Here is a 15991-nt window from a genome sequence, read left to right on the forward strand (position 1 = left end):
GTCCTAATTGGGAATTGTTCGGAATTAGGTGTTTTACCCAAGAACTGGAACCCTGGGATGAGCTGCTGCTTTTATGTTGACAAAAGGTGTTTGCACACGAGCTTTAAAGATTATTTAAAACAACTGTGATCAGCTAATGGTATTTTTATTTTAAAGAATGGGAGATTTTCGTGATCTTTGCTGATTGTGTTTTTTTTAATGGTGCATCACAGAGGATATATTATCACCATGCATTCCCCCAGACTTTGATACAACATATAGTAAAGTATAGTGATCATGTTTTATAGTTAATAGTTGATTCTGGGATCTAAATAATACTATAAATAATATGTGTTTGTATTTGATCAAATTACAACAGGTGTGCTGAGGCTTTGCAAGGGATATAATAGTCTATGTGAAATTACATTTTAAAAATGGTAATACCAAGGAAAGAACAACTGTGATGCCTATAGATTAGTGTAAAACGTTACGTAACGTAAACAGTATTTATCATAAATATTATTTTTTAATAATAATGCTGAAATACAAAGAAAAGTATGTATGTAAAAGTAGATAATAAACAAAACCAGAAATTTCTTGCATTCAGTTTTTAAAATCAACTAAACAAATTTTGGAACTATGGCTGGACTAAATAAAAAGAAAAAGCTGCTGAAATCGGTGTCTTCTTTTTACATTCGCACTTTATTGGAAAAAAAAACTTAACGGTGTTTAAATAGAGTTCTAACATAACAGATTGTAGAAATAACTTCCTGTTAACTCCTTATGCGCTCCAACATGCTTTCAGGCTGTTTGTCCTCATTCGACGAAAAAAAGAAAGCGAATGAAAATGGAAAAAATACATCTGTTTGTTGATCGCAGTTTTTTGGGAAAACAGAGGATTGTCGATCTGTGTGAAAGTGATGAAGAGATGCAGAAAATGACAGTCCTGCAGCTGAAGGAGAAGATAGCTCAACAGATACCTGAATACCGGCGATACGTAGAAGCAGGTAAACCGAGACAAGAAACGCAGTGAGAGCAAAATGAGAGGTTCAAGTCAAGAGAAGAAAGGACGCATTATGAAGTATAAAAATATGTAATGGGTGTTTGTAAAATGCTTACTGAACGGACTACGTAAATGTTTCGTTATTTTTGTCTAAAAAAGCACAAGTTTAAAGCTCCTAAAATTGAAACTTTGGATTTGGTTAAACTCTGTTTATGTGTATGTGTTCTGTTTTTCAACAGGGAGCAAAAATGTGGGTCTGATCTTTGAAAATAAGATGTTGGATGAAGACTCTAAGCCGCTGTCCGGATATGGAATCCAGCACATGTCTGTCGTCCGACTGCTGCTGGACTTTTCTGGAGGAGAAAGTCCAGCATTTCATGAAGGTTATACCTATGACAACAAAAAAACACACATCAGAACGATATGAGATTTCCTCACAACAAAGCAAAGCAGTCTAAGGCAGTAATCTCCAACCTTTTTCAGGCCATGGACCGGTTTAATGTCCATTTAATGGGAGCTTTTAGGTGTATTATAATGTTCATTCGTCACAAAAAGAAACCCCAAAGTATTTTGATCCATTGCCACATTTCTAAGTATTCCTCTAAAAACCTGCTCTCTGAGCACCAGCCCCTCCCAATCAAGGAACACTAGTGGGGATCTAACATTGTGACATCACAGAGTGAGAACAGGCCCTTCCAGGAAGAGTCTGTGCTGCCAGCACCGCCCCCAGGCTAACACCCACACCCACTTTCTCCATGGACCTAGTGGTAATCGGCAAAACGGTTTATATATCATAATGTGGACATTATGAACATCCATCTTTGCAAAAATTTGGATGTTGTTTGTTTTCATGGCCGAAATGCAGACACGCTCCCAAGGGCACCTCTAGGAAAACGTCACAAAATGGGCGGCACCCACACAAAACGGAAGGCGGAGCCTCAGAAAACAAGTCAAAGCAGCTCAGGAAATAACTACTATTTAATTTAATAAAAATCATTCTTCTGTGTGCCAAAAATAATATATTATTATATACATGGATATTGTTTACTATAAAAGGCTTAAGAATAGCATAATATAATCATAAAAATTCTCCCAAAAGAAATTTTCCAAATACATTTGCTGTTTTTTTTATTTGCTTTTCAGCTTAGGGCCTTTAACTTAGCGGTCCAAGCAGCCGCTTGAAGTCATGTGATCAAGGGTAACAACTCCACTTGCGATCAAGAGTTAGTCATAGACTGATGTGGTGAACAGAATTTAGTAGTTTTTTAAAGCAAAACTTCCTTCAGAATCAGAAAAAAAATGGAAATAATCTAAGTTAGCATAAATATTCACTATATTTTTCTGTCTGTGGCCCGGTACGAAGTGACCTGAGGGTCCGTGGGACGGAGGTTTGGAACCAAAACTAGGATCAATATCAAAGACTTCAAGATTGACCGTTAAACTATATGTATTTATGGACATTATTGTGCAAGACTGAAAACAGGGAAGACAGATTGGTTCATTTAAAAAGTATATACTTCTACATGAATGTACTCTTCCACTGATCAGAATTTGCATTATAAATGAAATCCATTAAATTTCAGATTTCAACTCATTTGGGAAAAATCTGGATTAGATTCTCGTTTGGTCTGTGTATTTTATTGGTCTGATCTTCCACAGAAATAAAAAATAATGTGTCTGATTTTTTTTACAGGTAAAGAGATGGAAAAAGATAACACACCAACCCCAAAAAGTATGATCATGTCAATGCAACTGCAAATGGGCACTTTAAACATTTTCCCACAAGGACCTGGCGAAGCGGAAAGTTCAGAGGATGAATCCAGCAAAAATAAAATTGGTGATAAAAAGAATGAAAAAAGAAAAAATAGTATGGACCGGCTTACTTATTTTCAAGATGGGGGCGGGGGAGTTCTATGCCATTATTTGAAGTTTTCAATGATCTTAACCCAATATTTTACATTTAGAGGAGGCTTTTTCGCAAACCCACTATGTTTAAGAAAAACACCATGAAACTGGAACATTCTCTAATTGTCATTTTTAAGGTTTCTGGGGTTTTTTTAACAGTAAAAAGTGTTCCGTTTCTGCAGATGTAGCTGCAGACTAAAAACCTGAAAGATTCAAACACAGCCAAAGTATTATACTTACTCAAATTTCTACTGCAGATTTTTTCGCACATTCTTTGACCATGTTTAATTTCAATCTTTTCATCATTTTACAGGTAGAGTTTTCAGTGTTACATTGATTATACATTTTCGACAGTTTGCCAAATGTTAAAATGGACTGAATGTGACTGTCCATATTTAAACTGTGAGTGAAAGGATCACATCTATAGCTAACTAATAACAGTAAAAAAAAAAATTTAAATCCCCCCAAAGAGTTGTGGACTTATGTGAATTGATTGTTGTTTTTTAAAATTGAATATTGCCTGAGTGATTCCTGCGTGCTTCACTCCAAACTATTTATACAAAAGAACTGATATGGAAATAAAGGAATTATACAAATTTTATCTCCTGGCTTTATTTGATATTTGGCCCCATCTAATCTTCATTTGTTCAATACTTATTCTCTGTTTCTTCTCTCTTTATGTATTACAACATAACTTCTATGCAGTATTTAAATGTCCTGATTTGTTTGTATAATTTCAATATTTGCTTAAATGGCAACATCTGGTGGATATTTCATGTCAGTATGCCAATTAGAAATCCTCTTTCTGAGAAAAATGCTGATGTGTCAAATATATATTTTTCCCTGCTTTTGATCCAATTTAACATGTTTGCTGAGACTATTGCAAGAGAGTGTGACAGCCAATTCAACACTGTAAAAAATGTGATATTACCAAGAAAAGAGTGCTATTAACCCTTGTGCTATCTTAGATGACCCCACCCTTACTTTGACGTGTTCTCCCTACCATGATAAAGGTGGAAAGATTTCATGTAATCCATGGACACCAGTGAAGATCACAAATCATTGAAGAAAAAAGATTCGTTGCACTGTCTAGTGGGTCTAGATGACCCAACTACCAATGTTAAAGTGCCTAGGATAGCACAAGGCCAACAGTACTTTTCTGGACTGAGAGGTCTGAGGTCTTTCTGTTGTAGCCACTCCTCCAGCTTGGGGGTCGTCCCGAGTGCTCCAATTACCACAGGTACCACTGTCACCTTCACTTTCCAGGCTTTCTCCAGTTATTCTCTGAGTCCTGATGTTTCCATTTTTCGCCTGCTACTGCCACATCCAACACAACGGCTTTCCTCTGTTCTTTATCCACCACAACAATGTCTCGTCACAGGCTGGTTTTTTTTAACAATATTTATTTAGTTGCTGTAAGGAATATCAAAAGAGGATTCTTTCAATTTTGTCTGTATATGGATTAATTTCCTGTTCTGGTATTTCTGCGGCTAAATCTGGGACAACATCAACAAAATATTCAAGTTGTGTAGTGCATCATTCATTTTTGATTTTTACTGTTTGAAGATATGTTTTATTTCCAATGCCGTGTTTAATCAAGCAGTTCCAGATGTCCCAAGCTCATTTAATATTGTTTATGTTTTCATTTCATGTTTTTTTTATAATACCATTTTTTGCTTGTTCTAATTACGTAATTTAGTATATTACTTTTTAGAAATGCAATCTATTTTCAGATTATTTAGTTTTGAGATTAGAAAATGTTTTTATGAGATTTTATGAAAATTAGGTTATTTTACAGAGATAATATTTATGACCATTTATGTTGCACACTTGTTCCTGTTTTTGTTGTAAACGTACACAACCCTGAACATTTCTAGAATGTTTGAGGTTCTAGGGTGAACAATCAATGTGTCATATCTTTAGGAATGCTATATCTTCTCTTTTGTGCACTGCTTTCATTTTGGGCATCAGTTCCTTTCTTTTTTGTCTTACAGCTATTAAAAAGTCTTCATTCATATACTGTACATCTCTGTTGAGAATATTAACCTTTTGTAATACCCTTGATTTGTCTTTAAACTGGAGACATTTCACCACAATAGGTTAATACCAAATAGTTTCTGCAGAGCAGCAGTAATTCTAAAGAAATTAATCTCTGAGTTTTAGGCGGGACCATTGGTGCAAAGTAAGCCCAGCCTTGCTTCCTGACCTCCTAATTTATACTTTCTCCCTCTAGCTTACCGCCCCTCACACTCCAACCTAATATTAGCGGCACAACAAAAATGATGAGCAAGATCGGAGCCAATCTTCCGTAAAGTTTTGAACCAGATTCCAGCTCAGACGAGAAACAAAACCAAGACATTCACGGATCTAGTCGTCTACAAGTACATGAATCAGAATGGAGCGGAGCAGGGAGCTTGTGGCCTGCTATCTGCTCCTGATTTACGATTTGAACAAAATGAACATTCAGAAATGCTATTTTAATCTTAATTTTCTTTATATATTTTCTCCATCATCAGAAAAAGGCCACGTTGAAAAGAAATGTTTATACAATTTTATGTGAATGGGTCATCTAAATGTTACGTCATTTTTAAGGATAACTGGTAGAATTCCGTTTCAAAAGTACTTAACTTGAATGAAATAATGTTTTTGCTTAAACTCTTTGCTTGCGTTGTTGTTGGTCTGTTTTTTAACAGAGACCCAAAATCTGCACCTGAAGTTCAAAGAAAAGACATTGGATGAAGACTCCAAGTTCCTGTCCGAATTTGGAATCCAGCACAAGTCTGTCATTCATATGATGGAAGTTCCTGAAGAACAAAGTTGAGAATCTTGTACAGATGGTTTAGGTAAAGGTGATAAAAAGAATGACGAAAAACACAAGAGTATGGACCGTCTTAATATTTCATATAAGACTGTCACATGTTTTTTTTTAGTATTCTTTAAACAAATCAAAGTAATTTTTAAATGACCCAATCGTGTAAATTATTTTAAACGACAGCTGAAAAGGATCAAAATAGAAAGAATATTATAAACCTACGTGTCAATGTAATGAGAATTTAATTGTAATTCAACTGATTTTTAATAGAAGTTTAAAATATTGATGTTTTTTTACAATGCTTGATGAACTCCTTAACCCTGACATGATTATGGTAAAGTTTGATTATGCTGCAGAGCTTTGAGTTTTCTATTTAGTTAAATATAAAATTCATATTACACTGTAGCTTGAAGAGCGGAAATAAATGAATAATGTAGAATAATGTCACACTGTATTGTTTGTGAAGCTAATCACTTTGTTTTAAAAGTGTGTTTTTAAAAAAAAGACTAATCTGAAAGTGACTAAAGTTGTTTTATTTTATAGTTTTGAAAAGGAATGTCAGCTTTCTATAGCTCTTGTCAAACTGTAGATCAAGCAGTTTGACCCTGAACTAAACTGATGACCACAGGAACAATGCATTACCGTATGGAGCTTTAACTATTCGACATCTAGCAATTGAATTGCTAGACAGTCAAATGAGGGGGAAAAAATAAAAAAAAACTCGCATAGTGTTAAATAAAAATGATATTCACACATGTTTGCTATTTTTACGTTGAAACAGATGACGACTTAAGGCTAAAAATGTTTCAAACGTGTCTGAAAGAGAAAAGCACGAAACCGGCCCGAACGCCTCCTCAGAACTCGGAAGTTCGCTACAGTTGTTATGACCTTTTTCGCTCTCCGTAGATGTTTTTTTTTTCCCCCTGTCCTCCTTGACAGCATGGCTGCCATCAGGAGTGCGGTGACTCCCGGCGTTTTAGGACGATGTTTACTTAGACAGACGGGGAAACCGAGCCGGGGCAGCTATCCACTTACTGGCGTCCAGGATCACGTATGTATGACTTTGCATTTTAGCGAGTGTTACGTGTTTGCAGAGAAATGACGCAAACTGCGTGATACCGCGGCTAACATGCTAGCCGGCTAGCCCGACCGTGTTATGTGTGACTTTGACGATGAGGGGTTCACATGCTCTCTGCTGCCTTATGTAGCAGGAGGACGTGTTATATACTGTTGTTAAAGTAACTAGCTACGACTACGACTTTTTTTAATAGTTAAGGAAAAAAACCACATAATCTGGAATAAACTTGATGTGAATCTGTTGTTATACATGTTATAAATACGATAAGTTCCGCTTAATTTTGACATTCAGGCAGCTCTATTTTCAGCTTAGAAAACATTTTACGAAGCTGCATCTCTTAATCATAAAGCTACTGTTAAATTGACTTCCTTTCACAATAAGACCATTTTGTATGTAGTCTGTAGAGATTGTGTTCATACTGTGTCTGTATTTTGTTCAGGCACTTTGTTGCAGTTTTGACCTTTTAAATAATCAGTTTAACTGTCGTAAATGTTTCATTGCATCAGTCTGACTCTCTCCTGTCTGGTGTCCAAGCAGCGGTTGCTCCTCAGGTCCTGTTTGCACTCAGTGGTGGGACGCAGCAGTCCTGCAGCAGCCAGGTCCCAGCTGAGCCGAAGACACCAGGGGAAGCTCCTCTGGGACACAGTCAGACACAGCAGCTCACAGGTGACTCTTGTTGATATTAACCATAATGACGTGTGTTTAGATATCACATAAAAACAGTCAAACTTTTCTCTTTTTCGGCTTAACTTAATAGAGATTTTAACATTTCCATTTATTAAGATACAATCCTTGAGTTACCATTTAGCAATGATTCATTTGTTTTAGACCGCATAGGAGAACTGAACCGACTGAGTGTGACATCACCCATAGAAAATGACTTTTGGAGTGAAGGTTACTGGAGCAAAAAAAATGCATGAGAACGAAGGAAAATCCATTCTTAATCAGATCCGGAGTACAAGTCGCACTTTTCTCTGAAAAATGCAACACTTCTGATCAAATCCGCCAAGCCCGGCGTGGTGCTGCACACCGTCTCTAAGGAAATTATGTCATTTCAGTCACAGTTTTGTTCATCCGTGAGCGATGGTTGGTCTGAGTTATCGTTTCTATGACAACCACTCTCGCCAATCAGGAATGAGCTTGTTGGAAGTCCACACCTCTACTAGTTGAAAGCGAGCTCAGGAGAATCTGTTGATCAAATGTTTCAAGCGTTGAATGTGAGAAAACGTACTTTTAATTGAGGCATCTGATTGTCCAATTTATAACTTGAATAACTTGCTGTAAAGAAAAAAATACCATGAAAAATTTAGGATTATCAAGAAGATGTTAAAAAAGGTATCAGAGCAAGAATGGTTATTCTAACCAATAGAATGACTGACTAAATGCTGTTTATTTCTCTATAGAAGTCTATGGGATTTAGGCTTCTTGGAGCCAGGGGGTACTTCCTGTTTGGAACACGAGAGGGGGGGGGTCACTTTGTCCAGCTCTCATATCCGGTCAATGGTTTCAGCACACTATAGGGATAAAATAAAGTGTTTAAGCTGTTATTATTCATCCGTCCATTTTTCTAAACCCACTTAATCTCTTTTGGGGGGGAATGAGTTGCTGGAGCCTATCCCAGCTACTGTTGGATGAAGGTGGGGAACATTCTGGATGGTTACCGGTAGCTTCTTTTAGTATTTGTGAAACATGAAAGACATACAAAAAGTGGTTGATTGTCCATCAGTTGTAATATGCGTTTGAAGTTTCTCTCGTTTTCTGTGCTCACTGCTTTTAGACAACTTTTAGAAATTTCAGTTCTTGATTGGATTATTAACTCCCACTCTGATCATCTTTGGATTTATTTATAAAGCTTTTCCGGTGGTCTTGGTGTGGGCCTTTAATCAATGTTATCAGACTGTAATAAGGGGCTTCATGCTGATTGGCTGCTGACCAGAGAAAGATGCCGATTGGTTGATTTAGATATAATGTTAGTGTCAAAAGATTGGCTGGATGTCAGTTTTAGATGCTGGTTTAGTCAATGATGAAATGGTTTTGCAGAAGCTCACAAGTTTTTTGCACTAATTTAAAACTTATTTTTACAGATGTTTGCAGATCCAAAACTTGTTCATGTGTGGAAATAATTTATAACCAAAGAAAAATAAGAGTTGTCATTGTTTATTTTAAATTTAAAAAGCTTTTTTTCTTTTTTGTTTCATGAGTTTCTAGTCTAACTTGTGTGTGATCTCATTAACTCATCTTGGATTTTACAGATTCCACTTGATGACGGGTTTAAGGCGGCGCCAAGCATCGAAGCTTCCAGCGGTCCTGCTGCGTCTCCGTCGGCTGGGCCGGTCGTCCCACAGACAGTACCTGAACAGGTGTTTGAACCTGCAGCGGAAAAAGACACGGATCACCTGCTGGTTCGGTTTTCTGACCATTTCCATTTTTTTGTTTGAAAATCTTAAAGATTGAGGCGGCAGCATCAACCAGCAGCAGCTCTGCTACCTCGTTGATCCCAGAAGCTCCTCCTACTCCTGCTGACCTTGTGACGTCGCTGCCGGTACCAGGCGACGCGGCCCCCACTGCAGTGGACCTCCTGCAGGCCCTGTCTGCAGAACCTCGGCTGGCAGAGCTGGGCTTGGCCGGTAACACTCCGGTGGGTCTCATCCAGAACTTGTTAGAGTTCTTTCACATGGATCTGGGTCTGCCCTGGTGGGGGGCTATTGTTGTAGGTAAGCAGCGCTTCTTGGAAAGCTTTAAGTCCCAGTCCGGCTGTGGAGTTTCACTGTTTCCTTCCTGCTTCCCGCGCAGGAACCGTCCTGGCCCGGTTGGCCGTGTTTCCCGTCATAGTGAAGGGTCAGAGAGAAGCAGCGAAGTTGAACAACGTGCTTCCAGAAATCACCAAACTCACCAACAGAATGAACGAGGCCAAGCAGAGCGGAAACAAGTTTGAATGTGCGACTCTCTTCTTTTTGAAAGCGCGATTCTTTTGAAAAAGGGTGTGAGTGGAAGTCGTCACGAGTCGATTGCTCTCTGTTGCAGTTGCCAAAGCGTACTCAGACCTGAACCTGTTCCAGAAGAAGAATGACGTGAATCCTCTACGCGGCTTCCTGGTCCCTCTGGTCCAGGTTCGTCTGTTTTCATGCCATTTAGTCAGAATACTACGTTCACACATGTGACTTGTGTTCTTGAATGTGCACTTGGCTCATGGTGTTCACACTGGACAGACAGGGAGGGGCTTCTTCTTTTTCAACTGTTTACTAGCGCATTTCCACCACCTAGGTGGGAAATCTCCCAAAGCTGGCTTCAGACTTTTTCTTTCACAGATCTTTTCTGATATATGAAAGACTTGGTGTCACAAACTAGTTATTGATTTCAGCTCCGGGGCCAAGGACAGGCACTTCCATGAATTAAAATGGACGCCATCTCTACGTCACAAACACATCCAAGTCCCTGACTGGTCAAAGTTTAACTTGATTTCAGTTTGATAGTGCATTCAGTGTCCGCACATTTTGTACGTAGAGCTTGAAAATGGTCGTAGAAAGTTGTGTAGCTTTGTGTTAACGCAAGGATTTTGAATGTGGAAGCCCGAAATGCACATTAACACATGTTTACATGACCTTTTCTTTGGAAGGTGTTGCTTGAACACACATAGCCGAGGGCGGTGTGAATGTAGCTTTAGAGTCATTTGCTGGGTTTTTCTTTTGTGTTCCTGAAAAGAGTGAAGAATAAGGATCAACAAAGTGACAAGTTGTTTTGGCCCATTTGAAGGCATCAAATGGAGGAAACACGAGCCAGACTCCAGTCATGACTTGTAACCCCATGAATATGACTTTTTTTCTCTGTTATTTGCATTTTGGTTTCACAACAGAGAACTTTCTCCAGTGAGTTGATGTTGAATGAGCAATGAGCAACCAAAGTGAAAAACCTGAATAGAAACAATCCTTATGAAAATAGATTCTGTGTTATCATTTAATTTCAAATAACAAATGATCAAATTTCACACAACAGCAATGCACCATGGTCAATTAATCATCAATGAATTAATCAGAAAATAGAAAATACATTTCAAACGATTCATGTCCAAACGGCAAAAAAAAATTACTTCCACATCTCACCGGCTGCCTTTCCACTCTTTTAGATGCTTTGTAAGGTTTTTTATTTATTTATTTATCTGACAGTCAGGCCCAACCTCTGTTTCTTTCAACACGCGTGTTCCTTTTCTCGACACCTAAATCACCGTGGACGCACTGACACAGGCTTAATTGTTTTCACCTGTTGCAATTCACCAACTTTCGCAAACAAATTTCCCTTTTAATGCCTTTTTCTCAATTTTATAACTCACTTTCTATTCCAATTTTATTCTTCCGTTATTTAAATATATATATATATATATATATATATATATATATATATATATATATATATATATATATATATATATATATATATATATATATATATATATATATTTATTTATGCACAAAAAAGAAATGTGTAAGTTTAGCGGATAGATGAGAGCTGAAGGTTTCTGGCGTTGGACAGACTTTATTGTTACAACAGAAAGTTACGTCGTTTTAGTTACATAAGGTGTATATCTGTTTAAACTTCTTTAATATTTGAGGCCCAATTTGATTCTTTGTTCATATTTCTCAATCCTGGGGGTTCTCACTATATCACTCCTCACTTTTCACAGTCTTGCTGTTTTGTGTATTTCTTTCATTGCAGTTGTGCATTTTTTTTTTTTTTTTTACAGCACACTGAGTTCTGCGTCCTGATTGGCTGTAGAACTTGTCAATCAGTCTTCTCTGCATTGTCTTCTGTAGGGAATTCGTGCAAATCTATACAAATGTTTAATCTTGATCAGATCTTCGTTTTCATTTTGTAATACTAAACTTATTTATCTACTAAGGTTTGAACTTTGAAGGTTTAAACAAAAAAGTTTGAAAATGTTCATAAACTTAAAACATCTAGAATCCTACTTCACAGATTTCACTGCGGGTTATTTTTAGAACGTTACTCGGTTTTAAGTCTTGTTTGTTCCCTCAGGCCCCCGTCTTCATCTCGTTCTTCATCGCTCTGAGGAAGATGGCGTATCTGCCGGTTCCCAGCCTGCAGACTGGAGGAATGCTGTGGTTTACTGACCTGACGGCAGCCGATCCCTTCTATATTCTGCCTATTGCTGTGACCGGCACCATGTTCTTCATCCTTGAAGTGAGGCGGCTGCCACAGTTGACCAGTTTTGCATTGTTTTTGGTTTGAAATGGGAACTATCGCGGGGATTCCTTTGAATTTCCTCAGCTTGGTGCAGAGTCTGGCATCGATAACCCCAACCTGCGAGCCATGAAGACTGTTTTCAGGATCATGCCTTTGGTCATCCTCCCACTCACCATCAACTTCCCTACAGTCAGTGTGACTCCACTACAGTTTGGTTTGTGCTCCATCCTGAAATCACATGACGCAGGAGTTTTTCTTTTTGTCCTGCAGGCTGTGTTCACCTACTGGCTGAGCTCCAACCTCTTCTCACTCGGTCAAGTGGCTTTGCTCAGACATCCCGCCGTCAGGAAGAAGTTCAAGATCCCAGAAAAGATCCAGCACCCGGCCTCCGCCCTGCCCCAGAATAACGGGCTGATCGAAAGCATGAAGAAGGGTAAAGGGAATAAAGAAGTGGGATAGGATTGATTGTGTTGCAGATCACTTAAGCAGGGATTGAGTTCAAAAGGGGTTTTCTGTTCTGCCCAATTTGGTGTTCAGGTTGGAAGAACGCTCAACTCGCCCAGCAGCTGGAAGAAAGAGAAAGAAGAATAAAGAACCATCTGGACCTCGCTGCTAAAGGTCAGTGGAGACAATTTTTTATTTCTCCTGAGGCCTAATTCAACTCTGGAAACAAACAAAGTGACTAAAATGGAGAAAAAAACAGCAAAATGCGAAGATTTCTTGACTGGATTCTCCAGTAAAACTCTTTTTACGTAGAAAATGTTTGTTCTCTGCTTCAAAATTCACGTTTACTGAAGAATCCCAGACACAAATGAATTCTGTCGCTTTTGATCATTTACCTAAAGTCCCCCTAAGAAAATTTCTTTGGTATTAAAGTCGTTCTCAGTGGTAGGACCCAGAGGAGGAGTTGCGTTTAGGACTACAGGTTAGGGTTGAGCTGCGTTCACGCCGAGCGCGATTTCCTCTGCAGAGGCGTCCAGTTTCAATGTTAAGTCGATGGTACAGACGCCATCTGAGCTCCTGCGGTGCGATTTGAGCGATGTGCAGCACAATTTCAGCAGAGCAGGTTGGTACCCGTCTTAACCAAATCACCCAACAGAGCCCGTCCCAGCTACTGATGGGCAAAGCCGGGTACGTCCTGGACCGACTGTTGCAGAGTGGATAGAGCTGGAGCGATCGCGATCACTATATATGGGGTGACAGTGGCTCAGGTGGTTGAGTGGGTCATCCAATGATCGAAGGGTTGGCGGTTCGATACCCGCTCCCACCAGCCAAATGTCGTTGTGTCCTTGGGCAAGACACTTCACCCTCCTTGCCTCCAGTGTGGCTCCACTGGTGTGTAAATGTGTATGAATGTCCCGGTGATGGTCAGAGGGGCCGTGGGCGCGAACTGGCAGCCATGCCTCTGTCAGTCTGCCCCAGGGCAGCTGTGGCTACATCAATAGTTCCCATCACCAAGTATGAATGAGGAGTGAATGAATAATGGCCACAATGTAAGCTCTTTGAGCGTCTGGAAAAGTGCAGATAAATCAAATCCATTATTATTTTTATTATACCGGCTCCCAGGAGGCGAGCTGTTGGCCAGACAGAAACCCGCTGCGGGATTTGGAGCCAGGCTGCTCGGGCCTCCTGAACTTTCTGATATTTTTTTTGTTTTCATGGAGGCAATAGTAAAAGAAGGTCCCCTGATTTTAGTCTTGTTTTTATTTTTTCCTTCTCTGGATAATGCAGGACAGCAAGCCTTCAAACTAAGTCGGAAAGAGAACACAAATGCAGAGGACACATTTGGGACTTTAACTTGACAGCTATTTAAAATTAAAAATAACATTTGTTCATTTTCATAAAATAAATGCAACACATGCAAAACTCATGATACGGGATTTTTATCAGAGGGGGACTTTATACCATTTTAAAACTTTTAAAGGAAAACGTTTTTTTAGGTTAAATTAGAAAGAAATTGCATAAAAGAAACTGATAATTCTAATTTTTATTTAAAAAAAATTAAATAAAGAAACTTGCATTCAGGTTTAAATGGATGAAGATGATTTAAATTTTGTAGCTTAAAATAAAAAATAAGCAGAAACAATACGAATGAATAAGTATTAGGTTATGCAGGACTCCGTTCTTTGGGGTATTCTCATCTCATTACTAAAGAAAAACTTCGGTCTTCCACCAACAGAGGAATTACCAAAACAGGGATTTGACATTCTGTGATGGTGTAGAGCCGTCACAGCAGGACATTATTCTTGTTGTTCACCTTAAAACAATAATTTTTGCCAAGTTTAAAATTTTGCAAAGTTAAAGTGCTCTGAAGGAGTCATATTTGTCCCAAAAGAGCAGAGAAGAAAGAATCAAGCCAATTGCAACAAGAAGGAATTATAACATATAGCAATGTCGCCCCCTTGTGGTTGTTGTGGCCCATTACTAGAAATGTATATTTTTTCATAGCTCTTTAACAGTTTGTTTTTAAGAAAAAAAATGATGCGGTATTATAAGTTCAGTAAAATTAGTTTAAATTTAAAATTAGGAATTTTTTCTAAAATTTGTTCTCAATCTGGTGCAATGATCTGCACACTATTGTATTTCTTCCCATTCATCACATTTTTTAAACAACAGAACTTCTCTCCGTTTCCCCGTTTAATTGCTTTTCAAAACATCCAAACGTTTTTTTTTCTTTTCTATTGAAATGTTTTTTTTTAGTTTTTGTTGTAATGTGTCCCTTTGCACTGCAGGTCCATTAAGGCAGACATTCTCCCACAATCCCCTGCAGCAGACTCCTCCCATCGCTGCAGCCTCTGCCAAAGCCAAACCAGCCGACGTCAAAGCGAGGCCGTGGAAGGACACCATTGGATGATTTCCTTCTGCTCTGAGCTTCATTGTGGTTGTGTACATAGATAAAGTTGGATCAGTTTGAGGATGGTTGTGAATATTGTAATATTCTAACTAAAATACGAACTATGCCTCAAAACAGTTTCCGTTGTTTTCGTGCCGATCTCACATTTTTGAGAAGTGAGTTCATGATTCAATTCGGATAAAACAACAGATCATAAATGGCTCATCTTGATCAGGAAACGTTACAATTTTATGCTCAAAATGAGCCGAATCAAAGTATTGTTAAATAACCAGCCTGCAGCATCTTCTCTTTTCAAAACTTCTTAAAGATGTCTAAATGTCAAAGCCCTTCAGTTTTGCTTTTGATCTATTGGTGTCATAAATATTTTATGTAGGGCTTCAAATGGTTTATAGTAGCCTTCTCTACATGTAAAATACTCAGACTGCAGGCAGAAAAACATAATTCTGATTTTTCTGGATTCTGGATGAAGCCATCTGTTGTATTTGTTAGTTTCCCTCTGTCAATAAAGGCACATCACATAGGGCTCACTCAAATGACTTCAAAGTGATTGAAAACTAATACTCAAAAATGTAATGTCACTCAACCAATAAAAATCCGATTTAGTTTTTGGTTGTTTGACAGGAAAAAACGGTAAAAACGTGCAATAATTCATGTGTCATGAAGACTATATGTAAAAGATCTTTGCAGTGACATTAACCCTGTTGATCATTTGTATCATAGTCGATACATTTCTGAAACCTCTATCTCATTAGCATGTTTCAAACATTCCTTAAAACTCATTGTATAAAAAGTGGTCAATGTTTTCTGTCCTGTAGTTCATCATCATTCCACTAGAGGCAGTAGTAGTCGACCTCTGATAAGAAGAATGAAGGTTTGATTCCCGCCATGTGTCGAAGTGTCCTTGGGCAAGACACTGAACCCCACCTTGCCTCTGGTGGAAGGTTGGCGCGGAGCTGCTACCAGTCTGTGAATGGTTCAATGGTTTTGTGACCGTAAAGCGCTTTGGGCTATCAAGGACGGTAAAAAGGCCTGTATAAGTATATACAAATTACCATAATGGGCTTTTCCTGCTCATTTCAAAATGACTGCTTCCATTAAACATTTAGCAGGAAAAAGTTTAGCTTATTTTAACAACTTTATGGTGTCTATAACTTGTTAATT

General features: G+C 38.4%; 1 protein-coding gene and 1 long non-coding RNA gene across 3 annotated transcripts; both read left to right on the forward strand.

The window, feature by feature from the left end:
• Nucleotides 1-762: 762 nt before the first annotated feature.
• Nucleotides 763-3340, forward strand: LOC105356425 (uncharacterized). The gene is made up of 3 exons (XR_910583.4): nucleotides 763-986; nucleotides 1222-1365; nucleotides 2676-3340. It is a non-coding gene; the product is annotated as an uncharacterized LOC105356425 (long non-coding RNA).
• A 3255-nt stretch (nucleotides 3341-6595) lies between these two features.
• oxa1l (OXA1L mitochondrial inner membrane protein) lies at nucleotides 6596-15363 on the forward strand. Of its 2 annotated transcripts, none has more exons than XM_004079831.5 (11): nucleotides 6596-6750; nucleotides 7315-7443; nucleotides 9030-9137; nucleotides 9227-9491; nucleotides 9571-9714; nucleotides 9802-9887; nucleotides 11809-11973; nucleotides 12061-12165; nucleotides 12247-12409; nucleotides 12514-12594; nucleotides 14709-15363. In XM_004079831.5, exons 1-11 carry the CDS (start codon nucleotides 6640-6642, stop codon nucleotides 14828-14830), a joined length of 1479 nt encoding a protein of 492 aa, XP_004079879.1. In that variant the 5' UTR covers nucleotides 6596-6639; the 3' UTR covers nucleotides 14831-15363. The 2 variants fall into 2 exon arrangements, with proteins under 2 accessions (XP_004079879.1, XP_078792748.1); XM_078936622.1 differs by having other exon boundaries at nucleotides 9030-9120; nucleotides 9225-9491.
• Nucleotides 15364-15991: the final 628 nt, after the last annotated feature.

The sequence above is a fragment of the Oryzias latipes genome, chromosome 18 (assembly GCF_053564925.1).
Source record: "Oryzias latipes strain Hd-rR chromosome 18, Olatipes_Hd-rR_3.1".
NCBI lineage: Eukaryota > Metazoa > Chordata > Actinopteri > Beloniformes > Adrianichthyidae > Oryzias > Oryzias latipes.